The sequence below is a fragment of the Setaria viridis genome, chromosome 8, assembly GCF_005286985.2.
Source record: "Setaria viridis chromosome 8, Setaria_viridis_v4.0, whole genome shotgun sequence".
Classification (NCBI taxonomy): Eukaryota; Viridiplantae; Streptophyta; class Magnoliopsida; order Poales; family Poaceae; genus Setaria; species Setaria viridis.
In genome coordinates, this window is record NC_048270.2 from 41140718 (window position 1) to 41163535 (window position 22818).

Genomic DNA, 22818 nt, shown 5'->3' on the forward strand with positions numbered 1-22818 from the left:
TAAATTAAAAATGCTTGGAGAATTTTTCCTGCATATTACCTACCTACTAGCTAGTGTGAAAAGAATGCTTGGAAAAAAAAAGAAAGAACCACCAGGTGGTGTCCGTACCAAGACCCCAAAATAAAAGACTAATAAGATAAGGGAATAATGTAATGCTAATGCTCGAATGCATCACATAGCTTAACGGTCAATAAGCTAGTCATCATCATATCAGACGTTGTTGTTAAGCATATCCGTGCCTTGCCGTTGGGGCATGTATATGCATGCATGTAGCGAAAGATGAAGCCTAGGAAGTTTCCCAGAACATGCATGGAGCTCAAGTACATGCTGTGTATGTCACTGTTGCCTGACATCTCCGAAGTTTCCAGGAAACTCATCGCATGTTGCATGGTCTTCCTTCAATTTGCACCAACCAATGCAACGTACCAAACGAATTCACTGCCTCGGCTCTTGCTTGCATTGTGAGCCACTGCCACCCGCACACTTATGGACTACCGGTCATGAATTTGTCAACCTCATCCTTAGACACGCGCGCGGATAGGGTTATTAGTACCGGGTGGAGTCTCCACCCGGTACTAAAGGGGTTCACGGGGGACTTCTCGGGGACTATCCGTTAGGTCCAGTACTAATGCTTACATTAGTATCAGGTTAAAATGCAACCGGTACTGAGTCTCGGGATGAATGATCAGTTTTCCAATAGTGAACGTTAATCTTAACCATGAAAAAAAAACCTTGTGACGTATATACGCGCATTCGCTGATGCCTAATGGAAATGTTTATTTGTCATGCAACCACTTCCAAACCAAATAAACCTAGCTAATTTGATGATGATACTGATCGATCGATGGTTCAACTCATATGAACTCGATTAACTTAATGGGCAGGTGGCCCGCGTCATCCTCGCTATCGCCAAACGCCGTCGCCGTCGCCGTCGTCTCCGGCACCGCCCTGTGGCGTCGCATGTGGCCGCCGAGCGCCTGCCCCGTGGCGAACACCATGCCGCAGGTGTTGCAGCGGTGGACGTCGCTGGCGGCTCCCTTGCCGGGCCTCGCGCCGAGCAGGAGCTCGAGGCCGTCGGCGCGCACCCGGGGCCGCTTGTGGCTGGTCCGGTGGCCGCCGAGCGCCTGGAACGTGCGGAAGCAGCGGCCGCAGGTGCGGCATCGGAACGCGCCGCCGCCTCCGCCACCTCCCTTCTTGGCGATGACCTTGCTCGCCGTCGACAGCGAGAGGTAGAGCAGCAAGTCCGCCGCCGTCGTCGACCTTGCAGTGCTGGTGGCCATGTTTCCTGCTTTCACGTCTACTACTAGCACGTGCTTATTGCTAGGTCAGACAGATGCATGCATGTGTGTTGATGACAAGCAAGCTAGCTGCTACCGAATGTTTTCATGCCAATCGAGAGGCACGTATTTATAGGCCGCTGGATCGTCGACTGAGCAAGTGCCTGCGGGCATTGACCCAGAGTCAACGTCAAGCTTGTTGAGGACATGCGAAGCTTCTGTGCTTTTTGCCCAGTTACGATAGTTGTGTGCTCCGTCGGTTTTGCGCGGGAGGAGGGATTCGTGCGGAAATTTCGAGGGGATATGGTCGCTGCGGCGACAGGTGAGTAGATGCAAAATTAGTATTCAATTCATCCTGTGTTTTCTAGATGCAAAATTTTTTATACGGATCTAGCGACGTAGGTACGTAGTAAAAATTTTATATCTAAAAAAGCTAAAATTAACAAATAGTAATTTGAAATGTAGGGAGTACTATTTATTATTTATTGTGGGGCTCAAAATGATGCGCGTGTTCATGATTATATTCCATCGCGGATCTTAGCTTGAGAGGACTCCGGCCTCTATCAAATGCAAACATGCCCCCAAAGCAGCATTTCTTTCATTTTTTCCCATGTGCTTGGCCGATTAGTCTTTCCACACGACCTTCCGTGTTCGCAGCTAGCTAATCCGTGCAAATTGCGGTTGTTAATAAGTAAATTTGCCCACAGTTTATTACTTGAGATAGATACATATGAGTGATGCAGACGCGCACGGTGACCACAATTTGTATGGATTAACTGTCACTGGAAACCTAACATAGCGTGTGGATGTGTATGTAGCTGGTGACCAAACTGAGATATGCGTCTGCCATATCGTGTGGAACTGACTGACACTGGATATGCATTGACCCGAGATCACATCAGATCAGAGAATTTGCAACTCAGCAGCAAATAGCAAGGTAATTAAGGCCAATGGTCGACCTTATCGTGTTTCCCTGAGGGAAGAAATTAAACAACGTAAGCACGCGTCTTGTTTGAATCAGTCACTAGCTATGGAAACGGGATCTGCTTCTACAAGTCTTGAAAAGGAAATCAGTTGGGGTTTCCATCATCAGTACCACACTACACAATGCATGATGACCTCGTAAAAAATTGCACTTGCTGACTTTTAACTCATTACAATCGATCTAAGGGTTCACATCGTGACAGATAAAATAAAGTGACCTCATTGCATCGATCTATAAATAAAGTCACAAGTCCAATATGTATAAGTTTTCACAACGTATAAATAAAATATGCTGGCCTTTTCTCGTACACGTCACGTGTTAGGTACCCAATCATTGCAAGGACTGTATATACATGCAAGTAGAGCATGCTATTGATATACATACTGATGGGTCAGTCTCCTCTTTTCTGAGCAAAAAACAAAAGGCATGTGGTGATGAATTTTTTTTTTGTACCCGATAAATTGATTGACAGTTTTCAGATTGCAGCGAGTGATAATGAATTTTTTTACCCAGCAAATTGATTGAAATTTTTAATATTGAAAGTAAGTGGCATAGAACTGTCTTTCATTTTTTATAAGGTATATTAGGATTTCGAAGAACCTTTCCAGAGATGTAATTTAATTTGACCACCAATTTATCTTAAGATATACCATCAATTATTGTATATTCAATGACATAATAAAAATTTTTGTAAAATACAAATCGATCTATCAATACAACTTTCATACTCTAATGTCACACCCTATTTTAAGGACAAAATCAAGTGCATTAAATACATGTGCGCCAGGATCAAATTACACACATGTACGACATAAGTGAATAACAAAAACAGTGTCATAAAGAATAAAGAGAGAGTATTAAACAGTTATTACATGGCTGAAAGTCTCAATAAAGAACAAGCCTAAATTATTACGCAGCGGAACTTCAAAACTGACGACGACTCCACAGGCAGCTGACTGAAGAACCGTACGCCTAGAACTCCTCAAAGTCGTGCAGGTACTCCTCCAGATTAGCTTGGTCTGAACAGCGATTTTGCAAGGGTGAGTACACTTATGGTTGGTACTCAACAAGTCGTGGAGAACAGTGTAGTGTAAGGCAAATCAAGGTATGGCTAAAGCTTAATCAGCATTAGCTTTTAATTTAATTGGCCAAATTTTATTAGCAATTATTATACCACCCAAAATTAAACAAGGACATGAATAGAGTAATAACATAACCATAAATGAAATGACAACAATTTAAATCCATCTTTCGATAGCATTATCATGTGAGGGTCCGGGCCGCTCTTAACCGTGAGCACAACTGATCGATCAGTTTTACACTCTACAGAGGTTGTACATCTTTACCCATAAGTCGCGTAAAAGTTCAAAAGAACTTTGGACCCAAACATGCGGTGTTTGCAAGGCACCATACCACACTTCCGAGGTGTGATTGCATAGGGACGCTACGAGGCCTTTACAAAGATACATTAGTCAGTGGTAACTCGCTAAGGTTTCGGTGTCTGGCGTGCAAAACCTATCACAGGCCGCTATTGCAACGACTCGGTCCCCCCTCTTGCCTCATCACGAGTAAGATTACCCTAGACTAAGGTTTCTAATTATTCAGCCAAGACCAGAGTCATTTAGTCTTGTAGTAGCACCATTTTCCTGGGTGGTTCTCCATGTTCCGATTAAACATTTGTGATCTTGACTTAATGAAAGGTATAGCATAAATAATACCAAAATAATGATGTTTCAGATTAAACCACTATAACCATGTTTGAGCACTAAGCATAAGCTACCCAACATAAATTTAACTCGGTTGGTCAAGGTAAAGGTAAAGAAATCTAGGACATCCTTAATTGGGACCAATCAAGATTAAACTATACTGTGCATGGCAATGTTGTATAGAACATGAAAGTAAAAGTGAATACGACTTAAAATAAGTGATCAAGGACACAGCTTGCCTTCTTGACCTTGCTCTTGCTGTTCGTACTCCTCAAAAACTTGATTTTCAAATTTCTCGAACTGCTGACTGTCTACACACGTCACATGAATACAAACAAGCAAACAAATACAATACATAAGAAAATAGTACACCAATCATAATTAAATAGAGAAAACAAGTTTGAAAAACTATTCTACGCATTAAAACGAAACACACGGATATAAAGAACGTTAAAAACGGAGCTATAACGCAAAAACTACGCTTAAAACAAGAGGCAGGGTATAGCTGCGAGAAACCAAACACAGAACTGCGGAAAACATCTAATTTTACATAATTTGGAACTGCGGAAGGGCGGCGGCGCAAAACACAGAACCCGCAGGGGCTAAAGTGGAAAAACAGCGTGGCGCGCGGTGGTTGACCGGTATGGACCGGCTGCGGCTGGATCTGGGCCGTTCGTTCCTGATCGAACGCCCGGCGGCGATCGCGCGCTTTGCGCGGCGGCGAGCGGCGGCGAAGCAGCGGCAGTTCGCCAGAATCGCTCGTAAACGAGCCTCCGGGTGCGGATACGTCCGCGGATTTGGCCAGGGGTAGAGGAGGAAACCGCAGGCGCGAATAGGGTACCACCGGTGCGGAAACTTGCGGCGGAGGCAGCGTAGAACGCGCGGCGGGGACGGTGCCCCGGTAAGCTCAGGCGGGTGGAAAAGATACACACAGGCTTGCGACGGCGCGGAGCTGTAGATGCGGAAGGGTTTGCGGTTGGGGAGCAAAGAAGATAGCGGCGGCCTTTGTACGAGCCCTGGCGTGTGGGTCCAGAGCCCAGTCGGACGCGGCCGCGTGACGAACTCGGACCCGAGTCCGCGCGGAAGAAGCGGCGCTGAAGAACGGGCGCTGGCGGACCGGGCGTGCGAGCTGGGGAAGACGATGGCGGGCCCCAGCGGCCTGAGAAGGGGACTGCGGTGCGGGATAGGCCTGGCCGATGCCTGCTGACTGGGCCGAGGCAAGGCTTGCTGGGCCGCTGCGGGGAAATCAGCAAGGAAGCGGAGCTGGGCTGGTGTGAGAGCTGCTGGGCCAGCAGCAAGGATCAGGCGGAGCTGGGCTGAAGGAAAAGAACCCGGCCACAATAGCTGCTGTTGCCCAGCGCTGAAAGGAGCAGGAACAGAACAGCGCCAATGCAACTCTGAAACTGGACAGATAAACATTCTGAAACTCTGGAACTTGACAGCAACCACTCCGGCTTACAGAAAAACAATCGACAGCCAAACCAAAGCTCAAAACTGAAACCTGACATAAAACACCTATTAACAGAAACTAAACCGGAGAGAGGAGTCAGAGACAAACTGCAACACAGAAGCACAAACCTGTTGCAAGACTGAAAACAGAAGCACGCACACAGGAACTGAACTGACAAACTGCAACGGGGACAAAGGCTGAACTAAAAACTGAAACAACACCAGAGCAGGAACCTACTGACAGAAAATCACAAAACAGCAGCCGGAGGTAAAACACCAATCCTACTTCAAGCATTCCAACAGAAAAAATATGCAGCGGCATGGGTGTTCAATAAAATCCTATATTTCATTATTTAATTAGAAAAATTCTTAAATGCCTAGAAAAATGCAAAATGACCTTATATGCCTTAAACGAGCAAAATTGTTTCTAGCAAGTTTTAGTAAAATGCAAAGTTGGAGATTTTGGGTGTTACATCTAAGCATGCACATTAGTTAAATAATTGTTAGCCAAAGTTTATGAAATTTGACCTTTCCAAATCCTAATGTGCTCTATTAAAAAGAAATAGAGGGAGTACTAACATGCATTCACATATGACACATGCATACACACAATTATGAGTTAATTTGTAAAAAGTAAACTATAAATAAACAATATACTAATTACGATGTAGTAACTGGAAATATAATTTATTGAACTTCGATTTGGAATTATAAAATTCTTATCGGTCTTTTCCGAACTGCTATATTAATGCAATATATAGAAACCTAATTTTCCTCCCTTAAAGTGTCTACAAACCACCAACCAAAAGCATGAAAACATGAAAAGAAGAAATAGGGAAAAATCATGTTATGTTACTTGTACAAGATGACTAAAGTATATCATTTAAAATAAAAAAATACAGGTGGGAAAATATCCATAAGTTTTAGGGTCCACTTGGTTCCCTTGCTAGCTTTGCTAGCCTCGCCTTGCCCAACAAAACTAGCCTTAAGGGGGGCTGAATCGGCTTGCTGCAGCAAGCAAGCAAAAAGCTTGCTATCACAGGCACCGAGGCAGGCAGCAAGCAAATCCAAACACTGTGCTTCTTGCCCAGCCAGGTGAGGCAAGCCCCGGCAAGGGATCCAAGCTGACCCTTAGTGTAGATGAAGTGTAACATTCAAAACTATAAGATGTCAAACTGCTAAAAGATTGGACAATTACTTTGCAGGACTCCAAGTTAAAGTATATCAAAAGCATTTTCACCACATTGAATACTCTATAACCTTGAAGTCACCAACTGAAAGGACAGAAGAAGAAAAAAAACGAAACAATAAAGGAACAAAAAAGAAAAAAAAGGCCAATCAAAACTAGGAAAAAAGAGGGATATGTGGAAAACTTGGCAAGCCCAAAATGCTATGAAAAAAATAAGTAAGAAAAAAAAAGACAAGAAGGTCCAAATTGCTGCTAAAGACAACCAGAAATTTTGGCCTAACTCAAAATAACTCGAATATGGGCCAAAGTAGACACAAATGGGATTGTCCACAAAAAAAGAAGGCAGAATAGACCCAACCAACTAACTGGGCCACAACTGGAAACAGAGCCCATAGAACAAAAATAAATAGACCATGAGCAGCTTGCTGGGCGGCCTATTGTGGCCTTTTCTAGCCCAGGAAGCAGCAGGTTCTGCCTTGATATGTAGTAGAATACTGTCAGGATAGCAGTTAGCAGAGCACTGAAGTTCACCGTACATCCTAGTTGGTTGATTGGTGCTCCTCTCATGACAAGATTGGTCAATTGGTCATAACAAAATCTTGTAGTACTAAATCTTGGTCATGTTACTGAACTGAATGCTCACACATCAATGCTATGTTTGGGAGCAATACAAAGAATCCCCAAATTGAACCAAGATCATAGGTTGATGGTTTTTGATTTGGGTATTGCAGCTAGTACGGCCTGTCCAAAAAGATTTGGATAAATACGAGTGGCAATAGTATGCTAATGGCGACATCTCCAATCTGAACATTTCTTATGAAAGGGATAGGAAGGCAGGCGTTGACTGAGTCCACGTCACTCCCTCGTTGTGTGTGTGTGGTGGGCTGTTGGCTTACATTTGCCTCGTTGTGTCCCTTTGCAACAATCCTTTCTTTCTTTTTTTCCACTTTGCGGTTATGGAGGAAATAAAGTATATAAAGAAACTACTTTCAAGACCCATTGAAAAAACTACTTTACCGTATCCGTATATAACATGTACTTCTCGTGCAACAACTTTGTCGTAAATGGATTATAGTTATATAACGGGCATTATCGATGTAACGGTTTTGTCGTAAATACATTCCAATTGTATAACAGGTACTGTCTACGCAACGGTTTTGTCGTGGATACATTTCAATTATATAACGGCTCCGACCCTTCGGTAAATGAACACATCGACACGTAGACCTACATGTACGGATATTTACATAGAAAACAACTCCATCACGCACATTGTCATTCCCCCGTTGCAGATATACATACCTGACTCACCACCTATACGTGTAGAAATACACCTCCACCCCATCCATCGTTGGCTTTCCAAAGTTGCACAAGAAGAGCCTCCTCTCTTCGTCGTCGTGCTCCTCCGCCCTCCTCTCCCCTCTCCTCTCGCCGCTGCTTCTTGTCTTTCCCCCTCCACCAGCCACAGCACAGGCACACGCGCCCCGCCCCCCACGTCTCACATCCCGGCACGCCACTCCATGCCCTGCATCTTACGCGTGCCCCGCCACCGCGCTCCCGCCGCTTCCTCCTCCGCCCCCCTCGCCGCCGCGGCCGTGACGAGGCCGCCCATGCCGTCCCCGTCCTCCTGATTCGTCCCGTGCTTTGCGTGCCCCGGCGCCGCTACTCTCGATTCCCTCGCCGCGCCGCCATGCCGCCCAAGCGCCGCCGGAAGGCGGCGGCGGAGAAGAAGGCCGCCGCGGCAATGGCAGCCGCCGCCGCCGCGGGCGCCGGCGGCCCGCCCGCCAACTGGTGGGACGCCTTCTGCATGCGGATGTCAGGTGTGTCCCCGTCTTCCTCCCTCCCGTCCGGCGCTGCCGACCGGCGTTGCTGGCGGCCGTACGCCTCAATTAAAGATTTGTTGCGGATTGGGTGGTGGCTACCGACCATCAGGCGGCGATTGGTAGATCTAAGCTGCATCATGGAGGAATTATGCCGCTAATCTTGCAGTTTTGTCGATCGTGGTAGGGAGTATCCGTGATTAGTGTGGCGGTAATGCTGGAGTTGGAGCAATGCCACTCGCCTGATTGAGGAGTGTCTGTCGTGTTCACTGGTGTTGCGTCGTGGTACATGAACAGTGAATGTTCCAGTTTTAGGTGTGATTCGATTTTCGAATTGGAAGGAATAGAATCTAGGTTGCCTAGAGCTGAGCTCTGAATTCTTTTTGAAAGATTTGAGCTCTGAATTCTTTCTTCGCCTCTGTTCAGATTACTAGGATGGCAGGACTAAAAGGTTCAGTTTTGTTTTCATTCATGTGCCTAGTCTACCTGATTGGCTAAAATTAAATTGCAGGGTAGTCTGAAATTAATCCTCTTTCAGTCCTGTAATTTGACTATAGCAATGCTGATCAGGCCATATGACTGATAGCTAGATCATAGCTATTCTTGCTCTAAGCACGCGGTATTAGCTGTGTGATTGAGTCCACCATGTGATGCAGCCGTGTAGCATAGCAGCACCTACATCAACCATTCTCTGTTTCACAGTACATTGGACCTTTCCTTTGTTGCATTAATTTCTTAGGAGTGTTGCAGGACTTCTCAAATCCTAATTTCGTGAAGTAGAAACATAGCATGAAGGAAAATGTTCATAAAGGGTAGTGTTTCTCTTTCTGAGTAACTTTGAGAAAGCAGATGACTAACAAAACAAGATCAACCCGGAAACTTGTTTCCGGACTATTATTTATAAGCTAAACTTCCGCATCCCAATTTTTCTGAGTATTACTACAAACGAGTATTTTTAAAGAAACTTCGTTTCTTTGTAAAAGTCACACAGATGACTGATGCGGTTTCATGTGACTGCTTTTTTTTACACTGGACTACTTGACATGGAACTTACGTAATAATTACTATTTGTACTGATTTGTTATGCTTATGTTGTTGTGATTATTATTACTTTATGATTTATGTTCACTCTAGCAATTGGTAAATACAATAGGATCCTGTATCATGGATGGCAATTATGTAGATTAGAATGCCTTAATGTAATTCATCTGTGATTACTGTGGTCGTTTTGAATTAATTACAAGATTGCTCTTGCCTTACCAGTTATTGGAATTGTAACCAGACTTATTTTTCCTTCTTAGGAACCTTATCTTCTATCAAGGATGCACAAAGATTTGAGTCTGTCTTCAAAATGCCAAGAAAAGCCTTTGACTATGTGTGCAGTTTGGTGAAAGATGAAATGATGGTGAGGTCCAGCAGCTATACCTTTCTTGATGGGACAGTGCTGTCTTTAGAAGATCGAGTGGCCATTGCTCTGCGAAGGTTGAACTCTGGTGGGTCGCTGGTGACTGTCGGATCTTCTGTTGGCGTGAACCACTCGACCGTCTCGCTGATAACATGGAGGTTCATTGAGGCTATGGAGGAGCGAGCAAGCCACCACTTGCGCTGGCCAGACACTGGCGAAATGGAGAAGATCAAATCCAAGTTTGAGAAGATCCACGGTTTGCCAAACTGCTGTGGCGTAGTAGACACGACACACATCACAATGTGCCTTTCTTCAGCTGAACCGAACTGCAAGGTCTGGCTCGACCAGGAGAAGAACTACAGCATGGTCTTGCAAGCTGTCATCGATGCGGATATGAGGTTCACAGATATTGTGACTGGGTGGCCTGGCAGCATGAAAGAGTCGAGCATTTTGCACAGCTCTGGCCTTTTCAAACTGTGCGAGAAAGGTGAGCGCCTGAATGGCAGCAAGCTGAAGGTATCAGATGGATCAGAAATTGGGGAATACTTGATCGGCGATGCAGGGTACCCCCTTTTTCCCTGGCTCATGACACCATACCAAGAGAAGGATCTCACAGAGTCCAACACCGAGTTCAACAGGAGGCACTTGGCCGCGAGAACAGTGGCTCCAAGGACCCTGGCGAAATTCAAGGACACATGGAAGTTCCTTCAGGGGGAGATGTGGCGCCCAGACAAGCATAAGCTGCCCCGGATAATCCATGTCTGCTGCTTGCTGCACAACATAATCATAGACCTCCAGGAGGCAGCTGTGGACGAGCAAAGGGCAGCGTCGTCAAGCGACCACGACGTGAATTACAGGCAACAGGTGTGCCAGTTAGCTGATGAGAATGGTGTCAGGGCGCGGGACAAACTGTCGGAGCACCTGATCAGTAGGTGACCTAGAGGAGGAAAGACTTTGTGGGCGTTTGAAACGAAACAGAAGAGCGCCGTTGTGCCTGTTCTTTTATATGCTGCCAGCAGCTCTGAATCATGTTTTGATGTTCACTTTTGCAGAGTTGTAAGGGAGGCAGACGGGGGCGCCGGTCGTTGTGACTTAAGTCAAACTCACTGTAATCCTCTTAAGAGCTGTTGCAAACAATGTCAGATCAATTTGCTCGTTTGGTTTATCGTGTTAGTGCCTTGGTGTTCCTATAAATTGCATGATTTTTTTTTTATTTTTTGCAAATAGTGGTAATGACTGATGTCGTTTGAGCCCTGTCTACTGTAGTATGTAGGTGCTCATCGACTTGAAATGTGTAGAAGAGAAAGAAAACCACACATTCAACATAAGCACACAGGCTTACCTCTGAAACATTCAGATGCTTCTTGCATTTTCTGGAAATTTCTAGGTGTAAGAGGTTTGCATTTACTCCGTTTACAGGAAGAACAAGTTGAGTTAGATTTTTTTTGTCGCTGACACAGTGGACCCTTATGTCGGCGTGATCTGAACAGCACAAGCAACTCGTTTGGTTTCTACTTTCTACTGATGGTGGAGTGGCGACTGCTGAAAGTTGGCGGCGCCATGCGTGCCGATGAAATGCTTCGTTGCAAATGCACGCTTTTACTGCGACTTAACCACCGCCACCATCTCCGATTCACCTCCCCGGCCTTAAAAAGACCCGCCGTCACATCACTCCGGCACCACACACTCACTTGTATTCCATCTGCAGCAGCCATGGCCATGTCGCTGTCCAACAAGACGCTAGCTGCTGTAGAGGCTCTGATGATGACCTTGGCGCTCGCCACCACCGCAGCCGGGCAGCCGACGACGGCGGCGGCGAACCTGACGCTCCACAACCTGTGCCCGTACCCGGTGTGGCCGCTGGTGACGGCGAACGCGGGCGTCCCCTCCGTCCCCACCGACGCCGACGGCGAGCCCGCGGGGCGCCTCGACGGGAACGGCGAGGGCCTTGCGACGCTGGCGTTCCCGCCGGGCGCGTGGTCGGGGCGCGTGGTGGCGCGCACGGGCTGCGCCATCGAGGGCGACGGCGGCGGCGAGGAGATCGTAGGGCGGTGCGCGACGGGCGACGCGCCGCCGGTGACCGTGGCGCAGGTGAGCGTGGGCGGGCCGGGGGGCCGGGCGGCGTACAGCGTGAGCCTCGTGGACGGGTTCAACGTGGCGGCGGTGGTGACGCCGCACGGGTTCGCGGAGGGCCGGCGGTGCCCCACGCTGGGGTGCGCCGTGGACCTCGCCGCCGAGTGCCCCGTGGGAGCCCGGGGCCCGCACGGAGGGTGCGGCGGCGGCGGGGCGTCGTCGGAGGCGGCCTGGTTCAAGGCCCGGTGCCCCGACGCGAGGACCAACGCCACGGACGTCGAGGCCACGCCGCAGGACTGCGTCGCGCCACGCGAGATCAAGGTCGTCTTCTGCCCCAAGCCGGACAGCGTCACCAGCCATGCTTCAGAACTTGACTAGACTAGCGTAGGCAGCCTCTTCGTCGTTGACAATGGAATAAGAACGACACCGCTGCATGCATGTGTAATGGAATATGAGATACAATATTGAATGACGCCATTAACTTTTTACTCCAAATTTAACCACTAAGATGTATTGAACGAGTTAGTTAACTAAAATAAAATGTGTATCATTATGTCTAGTTAGATATACTTTAGATTTAACGTGTAGATTTATCTATTTGCAAAAATATTTTTAGAAAAGATGAATAGTTAAACAAATGAAAGAAAAGCCAATAGTGTTATATATTTAGGAGGTGTTTGGATTCCGAGCTAAACTTTAGTCCCTGTCATATCGAATGTTTGGACACTAATTAGGAGTATTAAACATAGGCTAATTACAAAACCAATTTCACAACCTCTAGGCTAAATCGCGAGACGAATCCATTAAGCCTAATTAGTCCATGATTTGATAATATGGTGCTACAGTAAACATTCGCCAATGATGGATGAATTAGGCTTAATAGATTCGTCTTGCGATTTAGCCTAGGGATTCTGCAATTAGTTTGGTAATTAGCTCATGTTTAATCATCCTGATTAGCATCGGAAATGTGACACGGACTAAACTTCAGCTTCAGGATCCAAACACCCCCTTAAGAACCGAGTGAGTACTATGTTAGTGATGTAATGGAATATGAGATGCAAGAGAAAGAGATGCAACACAAACGGCAAGCGTACAAGAGAAGAGATGCAAGAAAGCAAAGAGAGTAGGAGACCGAGCTGTTGGTGCCAAGCACAAAGGGACAGAAAAGGCACATCAATGGCATCAACGATAACCTCTCATCAGCGATATCCTCGTAACCATCGTGGAGGAGCCTTGTCCGCTTGCGCTGCCACTCATAAGGCACGGGCCTCCTCGCTGATGATGATGCTAGATAGGTGGTAGAGCAGCATGTCCAAGTCGTGGTCGTTGCTGATGAGCCCGGAGGGGTTCAAGTCGCCGGCGTTCATCGCGCTGGTGAGCGTGCTGTGCGTGGCCCTGGTGCTGCTCCTCGTCACATGCTGCCGCGGCGGCTGGATCGGCGGCGGCGGCGGCGCCGACAGGAGGCGACGGCGCCGGCACCACCACCATCAGCAGCGAACGGAGGAGGAGGATGGGGAGGTGAGCATCAGCGTGGAGGTTAGCGCGGCGACGTCGCGGACGCACCTGGTGCAGGTGCAGGCGCAGGCGCAGGCGGCGGCGGAGGTGGTGTGCCGGTACCGGAAGGAGGAGAAGTGGAGCGAGCCGACGTGCGCGGTGTGCCTGGCGGAGTTCGACGACGGCGAGGCGGTGCGGGTGCTCCCGGAGTGCCTGCACTACTTCCACGCCGAGTGCATCGACACGTGGCTGCGAGGGAGCACCAGCTGCCCGATGTGCCGCGCCGAGACCACGCCGACGCCCTCGCCGAGCCCGCCGGCGTCGCTGCACCACCACCATCACCGCCACCTCGACCTCAACATCAACGTCTCCCTCGAGGAGATCCTCGTCCGCACGTAGCGCCTTCCGTCTCCCGGCCAGCTCCGGCAGGTTCCTGTCCTTGGATGACCGACGGCGTACGTTGCGTCATGGGGGCCGGTCCGGGCGGCGCTCCAGAGCGTCAGAGCACCGCCGCCGGCTAACGGAGGCGGTGGCCGGCGGGGAGAGAGGCGATTGAGTGGAACAGAGGAAGCAGAGTTCGTTGGCACTTGGGTTAGAAGCAGAGCATGCCACAGAGATCTTTGTTCTAATTGCTGCCCGTGAAGCTAATGCTTCTGGGTAATGCCACAGATTAATGTCACCTATAGATTTTTCTTTGAGGAAATGCCACAGATATTTTTTTGTAAAAAAAAAGATCTATAGAGTATTTTGAAGAGCTTCTAGTTAAGATGGATTTGCAGGAGCGTCCACCCAATTTGTATTCGAAAGCCGACTTCTGGAGCCGATCGAGGCTGCCGCAGCCATTGTCGACATTGCCGCTGCATCTGCATGTACTGGAGTTGAGTGAGTACGTCGTCAGTAACAGGATCTCCAGCTTTTGGAGATTGCGCAGGAACTAACTGGAGCACCATATCGTCCTCTACTTCTCTCTCACATCCGTCGACGAACGAGAAACTGTTGAGCCGTGTCGCTCACTTGGGTCATGCTCCATGTGCTCAAGTGGTAGAGTGGCATGCTACCTCGCATCTAATCCATGACAAGTGGGGGCATGGTAGCTCGCATGACAAGTGGGAGAGGTTGGGACGGGTTGATGCAATCGCCCAATGTGTCGCTGTATCCACAGATACCGGAGAAAGACAAGGCATGTCCTCATCGATAAGGTATACAGACAAGGCATGGCCCCCGTCGCGGAATCCATGGCTCCGATTTCTTGAAGCAGGACGTTGTGTTGCGTTGGAGCAGCCATGCCGGTTTTTGTTTTCATGGCATTGCTCGTTTTTGCGAAACAGAGCTCTATCTAGGACGAAACAGAGTATTGCTCTGTTTTTCTTTTATCCTAGGACAGCAGAGTGCTGCTTTGTTTTGTTTCGTTCTTGGACGGGGAATGTTGTCTACGTGGAGATTGTTTTTTTTTTTTTTTTTTTGCAAAACACGGTGTAGACAGACAATAGAGTTTTAAATTGTTCCAGTTGTTAGTATTTCTCAATTATTGGAATCCTGACATTCCGAACTGTTCCAGTTTCTTTCTTTTGAGAAACTCCAGATCGATCGATGGCCACGACCATAGACACTGGCCATACCATGACGCCGGCCGGAGGCTGGGACAGACGAGCGCCGTCGACGGTGGCCGTGCCGTGGAGGAGGTGAATGCTTCTGAATGAACGAACTCGGATGACCTAGAAAATGTCCATTGCCAACATTTTGTGGCAAATTCTATATAGCAATACTATGTACATACTTGCTATATATTCTTATATTGTGATGAATACTTTCCTAGCAAACTAATTAGGTGTTTGTTACTGAATTAGGAATTGAATCATGAAACTATAGTTCATGCCGGTAATCACGAAACTAATGACTTGTCTCCTTATATAGGATAGGAGGCCATGCATGCCATAGTTCTTGTGTTTTCCTCTGTACCTGTATAGCTTCTAGATCTTTGCAGCGGTGGTCGTCTGGAGCGCTGACCACATCGATGGCCACGGCGGGAGGACGCCGGCGTCTCGTCGACCTCCCGGACCCGCCCTTAGCGCCCAACGGCGAGCCGCAGGGGCAGCAGGACTCCGGCAGCGGCGGCGGCCTCACGTCGGCCCAATACTCGGGCGTGGTGCTGCTCTTCCTCTTCGTCGTCGCGATCGTCATTGCCTGGCTCTGCTACCCCATCTGCAAGAAGGTGGAGGAGGAGCAGGAGACCACCAGCCACGAGGACGGCGGCGGCGAGGATCGTCGCAGAGCGCGGCGGCAGAGGCAGCAGCAGCAGGCGGCCGCCGCCGTGCCGGAGCCGGAGGTGGTCGTGGACACTGATAAGTCGGGGCAGCACGCGGCGGAGCCGGCGCTGGAGTGCACGTACCGGGCGGCGGAGGGGTGGGAGGAGCGCACGTGCTCGGTGTGCCTGGCGGAGCTGCAGGACGGCGAGGCCGTCAGGATGCTGATGCCGTGCGCGCACTACTTCCACGCGGCGTGCGCCGACCGGTGGATGCGCACGAGCGCCACCTGCCCCATCTGCCGCGCGCCGACGGCCGGCGCCGGCCGGCGCCGCCGCCGGACCTAGTGATCATTGAGTAGCTAGCTACGTAGCTTTATTACCTGCTCATTAAATCAGGAAGCAAATCAAATGATTTTAAATAGTGTGCTCCAAATCTGCAGCTGTTGTTCATCAAGCAACCCTACGTGCGTGGTATTAGGAATGAACCTTCTCCGATCCTTGTACATGACGATTCGACCAAAGAATCCGACAGGGCCAAGCGAAGCCATTTCTTTCGATGGTAACCTACTCTTGGTCGATCGTAACAAGCAATGGATCATCGTAACCGTCGTTGCGCCTCCCCTTATACATGTACCACAAAATTTCACCAGACCCTGTGCCCAAAATTGTTGACACTACTACTCACAGTTCATCTGCTGCCCATAGAGCGTCACCATGTCCACGAACTACGACGGCGGACACCGCTACCACCGCTACGGCCGCCGAAACAGCTATGGGGCTTCACCCACCTACACGATCTTGGCCGTCGTCCTCATCGTTATCATCTTCGCCGTCGCAATCCTGAGGGTGTTCTTTGCCCTCCACCGCAGGAACAGAGAGCAGGACAACGGGTGTGGTCCAAGACCGAGCGACGGTGGCGGCGGCTGTTAAAATATATGCTACCGCTTCCACCTATAGGTCGGTTTAGCTTTTCTAGATTCATAGCATTTGCTATGCATCTGGACATATTGTAATGAAAAACGACCTATAATTTGACCACCGCCATATGCTCGCACCTTCTACAAACATGATGTGCGTGTGTGTATCAATATTACAACATTGTTGACTGCAGTTTTACCCAAAGCATCGCACTTGCAGGTTGCAACAGTTCTCACTACATTACCGGAAATTTCAGAGGAAACATTTCAATTTGCACAACAATTTGTGAATATTTTCACGTCCCGAATAGGATTTTCTTTTTTTTAAAAAAAAGAGTACAATGACAATGTATGACTATGTCCACATGACACCAGGACAACTGTGGAGAATGTAAGTGTTGGCAGGGAATTTGGAAAATTCGATCCTAATTCATCCCTAGCCAAAGTCAAAGCACACCATTGTCACTACAACATGTAGATCATACCCTCACAACACCATCCGAATCATGACCCCAAAAAACAAAAGCGGACTCGATAGGATTAGGGAGAGAAGGCAAAGCCTAGTGCATGGTGCTAGATGTCTTGTATGCACAATGGGCCATGCCAAGCACACTGCAGCTGATCAGATGTGAAAAATAATCATTCTCCCTGAGTAATTTTGCTAGCGACGGAGCTTCTCAATTTTCAATCGAATACGGCAATAGGAAAATCCGATGTTTATAAGGGGATTTCATGCGAAGAGGTTGCTTCTTGTACTGCTGTTGTGAATTCACTTTGACACCAGCAATTAAAAAGAGAGCGAAAGAGGCATCTACACTACTACCTCCGGTGGGATGTTGCTCAAGTTTTGAATCGATCCAAATCCAACCAATAACCCTCAGTAGTAGGATTGGTTCTGAGTTCTGTTCTTAATTCTTCGATGCTCCCTGCTGCTGCTGCTGCTGCTTGCTTGCCATCTGCATCATGGGCCCTAGCCAAGGCAAGCCCATATTGTTTTGCGATCCAGCTATACAGACCACCACTGTAGTTTTTCAAGACATGCAAACAAGGCATCGAGATTACATTAATCTCTGCATTCATGCATGCCACCAACAAAACAGGGTGTCAGCAGCAAGGAATCCATCAGACTTCTTCCAAATTCATCGGTCATCAGACAGTCAAACGCAGCAGTGCCATAACCTGGCACTGGCAGCAGTTTCAGTCAGAATCATAACTAAAAAGCGCACCCAATGGGATTAGGATTAGATCGCAAAGCCTAGTGCATGGCACTAGATACATTCTATTCTATGTACAATGGGCAACGCCAAACATACTGTCAAATAAGATGTGAAGAAGGATTTGCCGCAATGGCTATACATTCATGGTACAAAACTACAACAAAGGGTGTGAATATTTTGCCAAACTCCAATCATCACATCTTCCTCAGGTTGTCAAGCCGCGCCTGCAAGTCGTCGTCGATTCCGCCATCCGGCCCGCCTGCAGCTTCAGCTTGAGCAGCAGGAACTTTGCCTGCTGCCACCGGTTTAGCAACCGCAGTTGCAGGAGCCTTCACAAGCTGGTGCACAGAAGAAGAATCAGCATTGCATATAAAGTACCATCCATCAAAGCAGCAAGCCGGAGCATTTTACATCGAGATCAACAGAAGAATGCAACAGCATTTTTTTGTTTTTTACCTCTGAGTTGACATCAATGCCAATTTCATCGAGGACTTGGTTGACTAGCTCTTCTGTTTCTTCCTCCTCCTCGTCACCCTCCAATGCATCATCGATGGCGTCGTTCATCACATCACTGACCATCTCCATCCTCTCATTTTGCATCTCGAACTCCTGCATTATCTTCTGCAGAGCAGGCAGGTTCATCTGCCTGTTCATTTGTCCCATGGCTTTTGTGACACCCTTCATAGCTTCACCCATTGCTTGTGTTGATTTCAAAGTCTGTTGTAAATTGGATACCAGTCATGAACAGAGGATTCAGTACAGAGGGTTCATCAACTTCAGCAGTAAGAACATCATAATATGCGGTAACCTGATTAAATGTCTCAAAAGAGATATAGAGCACTCTTGCAGTTACCTGAATGCGAAGAGATACACCTTGTAGCTGGGACTTCAGGGCATAAAACTTTGTGATCTGGTGCCTTGTGCGGATGAGGTCCTTTGCCATAATTTTTACAGCTCCCTGTGAACAGTGTCCAGCATATCAAAATATATAAAATGAGCATGAAAAGCGTTTGTACAAAATCTGAACTAAGAGCAACTGCAGCCCAAATAAAGGGCATGTCAGCAACAAGCACAAAACCAACTACCCAAAAGTATAATCCAAAGTTTCCAACAAATAAAATCAGCCAGTTTGTCCTATCGGGAGATGTACGGAACTGATTTTACACTGAACTAGACAGCTTCGAATGATCCAATTCATGCCAAAAAGTGCACATTACGACAATAACTCCCAACAGGCTATGGAACAGTCAGATGCAAATACAATGCCATATTTTTCAGAAACTGATCAAGTGAGTACTGAAAACAGAACCACAAGTAAAAAATGTTCATATGACGCTGCATACTGCATTGTTGCGTATTCCTTTTTAGATCACTTTGCTGCCAAGTTGTAATCACACAAAGGTTCACAGATGCGCGTTGCTAAATTAACATTCACAGAAAGAAAAAAAAAAGAAACAAGGCTGAAAACAAGAGAGACGGGGCATTTTATTGGGCACGCACCATCTGTCCCTGCTTGGCCACCTTCTTGATCTCGTTGATGAGCTTCTTCTCCTGGGTCTGCAGGCCCTGCCTCTCCCTCTCAATCTCCCTGATGGACTTGTCCAGCATCCGCTTATTCTCCCGCAGCAGCTCTGGCATTAACCAAGACGGTCAGGAAACCATGGAAACAATGAGGATCATACAAATGAACAGCAGAATGCATCCAATTTGAAGGGACAACAGTAACAGGCATCACAGGGTTACTAATCATGTGGTTTGCAACTAACAGGGTTACTAATCATGAACAGCAGAATACATCCAATGTTCCCGTTCCCGGGATATCTAGGTCTGGACCGTCGGGGAGGAAGATCAACACGCAGGGAGGGGGGAAAAAACTAAAATACCCCTCGACTTTGGCTCCATCGTCAGCGGGGGAACGAGAAAGGCGACGAATTTATCCAGCAGGGGTCAAGATGAACCAAAAGATGCCCAATTTGTCGGCCCTTTGCCATCGGGAGGAGGGAAGGAGAGGTGGGGCGAGCTGAATCGAACGAAGAATTGCAGAACGAGGGAAGAGGGTTACCGGCTGGGGTCTTCTTCTTGCCGAATATGAAGCTCATGGTGGCGGGTGGGCGGGGAGGAAGACGATCTCCGCCGATCCGGCGACTGCGATTCGGGGCCGCTGGCTGGCTGAAGAATCCCTCCTACCTCCTGGTTCCTCTGCGCTTGCGGGATTGGGAGGTCTTCTCGGGTGGTTGTGGGGTTGGGCCGGCTCTCTGCCTCTTGGGGGATGATGGATGGAAGGGGTTCGGTTGATTCGCGGCGAAGGCTTTGAAGCTTCTTGGGTTGGTTGCCTTGTCGTTGGAACGGAGCAACGCGGTTTGGCCGGCGACGACGACGCCTTCAGGATTTGGGATTGCGATCCGATGATGGATGCTTTCGTTTTGTACACTACTCTCTCCTCGATGGTCAACGCAGAAATATCTCTCATCATCTTTCCCCTCCCTGCTACTATAATCAACACCAGATGCCCATATAAGAAAAATTAAAAAAAACTATTGCATTATTAAAATTTGTCACGGCCGTACCCTTGGTGACATGCTTGGTACTCATTATCGTAACATTGTTTTATTTTTCTTTTGATTGAGAAATCCTAACATTGTTTGTGTGTGTTTTTTTTTTTGACGAGCGAACATTCTTTGTGTTCCATGGGGGTCAATGATAGCCGGCCCAATCCGTTACACGGGCCGGCCCACGTCGTTTATATTTAACAATCTTTGTTGTTTTGAAAAACAATCTTTGTTGTTTTGAAAAGCTGATCTTCTCTTAAATAAATGAAATCGAACCGGAAAAAAAACTTTGAGCTTCATCCGTCTCAAATTGTAGATGATTTTATCATTTTTAAATTCATATATTTTTGCTATGCACTACACATACACGACTACGCGTGGAGAATGGAGGGACACGGATGACGCGTGGCAGTTAATTTGGTCATGCACATGTCATGCCACCGTACCGTTACCGTGACGCACTTGCTGCACCTGCATTGGTTGTTGGTACGGTGGTCGTGGCAGTTTGGCTCCACTCACGCGTAGCCTCTCTGCAGCTCTCCACCAACAACGGCGGCATCCATGGGGCACGCTCCGGTGCCTGTCACCGTACGTACTACGCTGATCACTCCACACTAGCTACCTGTGGACTGTCTTTCTATGGTTTCATGAGTCCATGCACGGGTGGGTCCTCCTCTTCGCCGTGTATTTTCTTCTTCTTCTTCTAATGACTCTCTATCATCATCATCATCGTCATCGTCGATCATTGTGCATGTGGTCGGTTCGCGCCTGCCCATGAATTGAATGGCGCCATGCCATGCATCATGATATTGATGACCGAGCATTGCTCAGTATGTTCATGGGCCAGCAGAGGACCATACTAGCTCGTATGGACATGAACATCTTACTTACATACCTGCTCATTCCATCTATACATTTTCTCTCGTGCCTAACATGCATGGTCATGCATGACTGACAGCACCGATCGATCCTCTTGCTGTTGGTACTACACTGCTTCTCCAAAGCAAGTGAGGAGTCTGTTCGCTTCAGCTTATTCAGCCGGTTTATTAGCCACCAAATAGTGTTTTTCTCTCACAACAAATCAGTCATTTCAACTTTTCAACCAGCTTATAAGCTAAAGCGAACAGGCCGAAACATACGATGCATGTGGACGTTTTGCCTCGAGCAGGCAGGTATGCATACGTACATGATTATGATTATTTTCAGCAGCTAGCTAGCTAGCTGCATCCGTTGCCTGTGGCCCACTCTCGCACTCACGCTGGAGTAGTAGGGCCCACCTGTCGGCAGGTCTCATGTACAATACAATACTTATTAGCTAGCAAACCCTTCGTATCTTTGACAGGAATTGAATAAGCAGGTGCAAACATATGGCTGCTAGCGAAGTAGCAGTGTCTCTTCATCTGTCGGATGAGATGGGCCTGCATGGAAACCTGTAACCTCCCCTTCCTCACATCATCGGAAGATAGCAAAGTAAAAGCGCCATTGCTGTAGCTAGTATGGAGCTAGTCGTCGCGGGTCCAAGTGTGCTGGATGGCACTGATAGATGTACGTAAGAAATAAAAAAAAAGAGTAATAACATGTGGTTTAATTATCTGTGTTAATCAATCTGTTTGCCCTAATTACTAATTAATCTCGTCTCCTTCCTTGATTCCTTCCATCCAGCTCCCTGCTCTCGATCTCCGGCCCGTTTTAATGGCGACGCATGCGGTGCCCATCTGGTCCCTGCAGCGGACGGAGCCGCTCCTGCTGCGCGCATGTGTCATCATGCTGTGCTGTACTCCTGCTGCTACATGCTCGTAATAGTGTTGGGATGCTCAGTGGGAATGAAATGAAAACACTGATGTGCATATGCACTAATGCACTCATGGAGTATGTTCCTTGTCAATCATTGCATGCCTGATGTGGCCGGCCCGGCCCCCTGAAAAATCCAGCTTTTCAATAATCTTATGCACGCCTCAACAAGGTCTGTAAGATTTTCTTTTTTTTTCTTATGCATAATCAGCTTTTGAATAATCTTATGCATGTATGTGCCCTACTCTTCCATCCTTGCATGCACATCACTGAATGTAAGAGTTTCTTTTTTTTTTAGTTCTTTCCCTTTGACAAGTAAATATCCCACCTGGGCTTCTGAAAAATAACACTGCACTGCACTGCACTGCAGCCCATCTCTCTCCAGGAAAACAAGATGTATTAGTGGTAATAGTTTCTGGAAAAAAATAAAAAAAATATAAGAGTTAAAGATAGCCATGCTGATCATATGTGAATTTTCAATTGGGCCACCATCTGACTCCTCATGGATTCCCTTTTTTAAAACACACAAAAAAGAGCATCAGTCTTGTACTGGTGGCTCAACGGCTACATGGAGCACTACGTAGTGAGTGCTAGACGCATTTTATCATCATGATCTTTGTGCAAAAGTATAGCTTAGACACATATGCTTACTTACTAATATTTTTTTGTTTCAGGTAAAAAACAAAGTCCTGCACTGCACG

The 22818-nt window shown here is 47.6% G+C and overlaps 5 protein-coding genes across 5 annotated transcripts; 3 read left to right on the forward strand and 2 right to left on the reverse strand.

Moving 5' to 3' along the window:
• Nucleotides 1-666: 666 nt before the first annotated feature.
• LOC117833867 (uncharacterized) lies at nt 667-1365 on the reverse strand. Its single transcript, XM_034713468.2, has one exon. It carries the CDS (start codon nt 1278-1280, stop codon nt 855-857), a length of 426 nt encoding a protein of 141 aa, XP_034569359.1. The 5' UTR covers nt 1281-1365; the 3' UTR covers nt 667-854.
• A 6582-nt stretch (nt 1366-7947) lies between these two features.
• LOC117834182 (protein ALP1-like) lies at nt 7948-10996 on the forward strand. Its single transcript, XM_034713806.2, has 2 exons — nt 7948-8426; nt 9728-10996. Exons 1-2 carry the CDS (start codon nt 8297-8299, stop codon nt 10765-10767), a joined length of 1170 nt encoding a protein of 389 aa, XP_034569697.1. The 5' UTR covers nt 7948-8296; the 3' UTR covers nt 10768-10996.
• Nucleotides 10997-11144: 148 nt separating this feature from the next.
• LOC140223652 (osmotin-like protein) lies at nt 11145-12399 on the forward strand. The gene has a single exon (XM_072295713.1). The coding sequence runs from the start codon at nt 11356-11358 to the stop codon at nt 12280-12282; it is 927 nt and encodes a 308-aa protein (XP_072151814.1). The 5' UTR covers nt 11145-11355; the 3' UTR covers nt 12283-12399.
• A 589-nt stretch (nt 12400-12988) lies between these two features.
• LOC117834698 (uncharacterized) lies at nt 12989-14164 on the forward strand. Its single transcript, XM_034714227.2, has one exon. The coding sequence runs from the start codon at nt 13213-13215 to the stop codon at nt 13795-13797; it is 585 nt and encodes a 194-aa protein (XP_034570118.2). The 5' UTR covers nt 12989-13212; the 3' UTR covers nt 13798-14164.
• A 3606-nt stretch (nt 14165-17770) lies between these two features.
• Nucleotides 17771-20242, reverse strand: LOC117866195 (vacuolar protein sorting-associated protein 2 homolog 1). Its single transcript, XM_034750354.2, has 5 exons — nt 19840-20242; nt 19278-19408; nt 18631-18735; nt 18234-18494; nt 17771-18115 (listed from the first exon to the last, which is right to left on the reverse strand). The coding sequence occupies exons 1-5, from the start codon at nt 19874-19876 to the stop codon at nt 17972-17974; spliced, it is 678 nt and encodes a 225-aa protein (XP_034606245.1). The 5' UTR covers nt 19877-20242; the 3' UTR covers nt 17771-17971.
• Nucleotides 20243-22818: the final 2576 nt, after the last annotated feature.

Bases quoted from the DNA above. Each gene is read 5' to 3' on its own strand.
- LOC117833867 (XM_034713468.2), bottom strand. From the start codon at position 1,280: ATGGCCACCAGCACTGCAAGGTCGACGACGGCGGCGGACTTGCTGCTC.
- LOC117834182 (XM_034713806.2), top strand. From the start codon at position 8,297: ATGCCGCCCAAGCGCCGCCGGAAGGCGGCGGCGGAGAAGAAGGCCGCC. The intron at 8,427-9,727 runs GTGTGTCCCCGT...TTTCCTTCTTAG, and splicing joins CTTCTGCATGCGGATGTCAG to GAACCTTATCTTCTATCAAG.
- LOC117866195 (XM_034750354.2), bottom strand. From the start codon at position 19,876: ATGAGCTTCATATTCGGCAAGAAGAAGACCCCAGCCG. The intron at 18,495-18,630 runs GTAACTGCAAGA...AATTTACAACAG, and splicing joins GTGTATCTCTTCGCATTCAG to ACTTTGAAATCAACACAAGC. The intron at 18,116-18,233 runs GTAAAAAACAAA...TCTGTGCACCAG, and splicing joins GCATTGATGTCAACTCAGAG to CTTGTGAAGGCTCCTGCAAC.
- LOC140223652 (XM_072295713.1), top strand. From the start codon at position 11,356: ATGGTGGAGTGGCGACTGCTGAAAGTTGGCGGCGCCATGCGTGCCGAT.
- LOC117834698 (XM_034714227.2), top strand. From the start codon at position 13,213: ATGTCCAAGTCGTGGTCGTTGCTGATGAGCCCGGAGGGGTTCAAGTCG.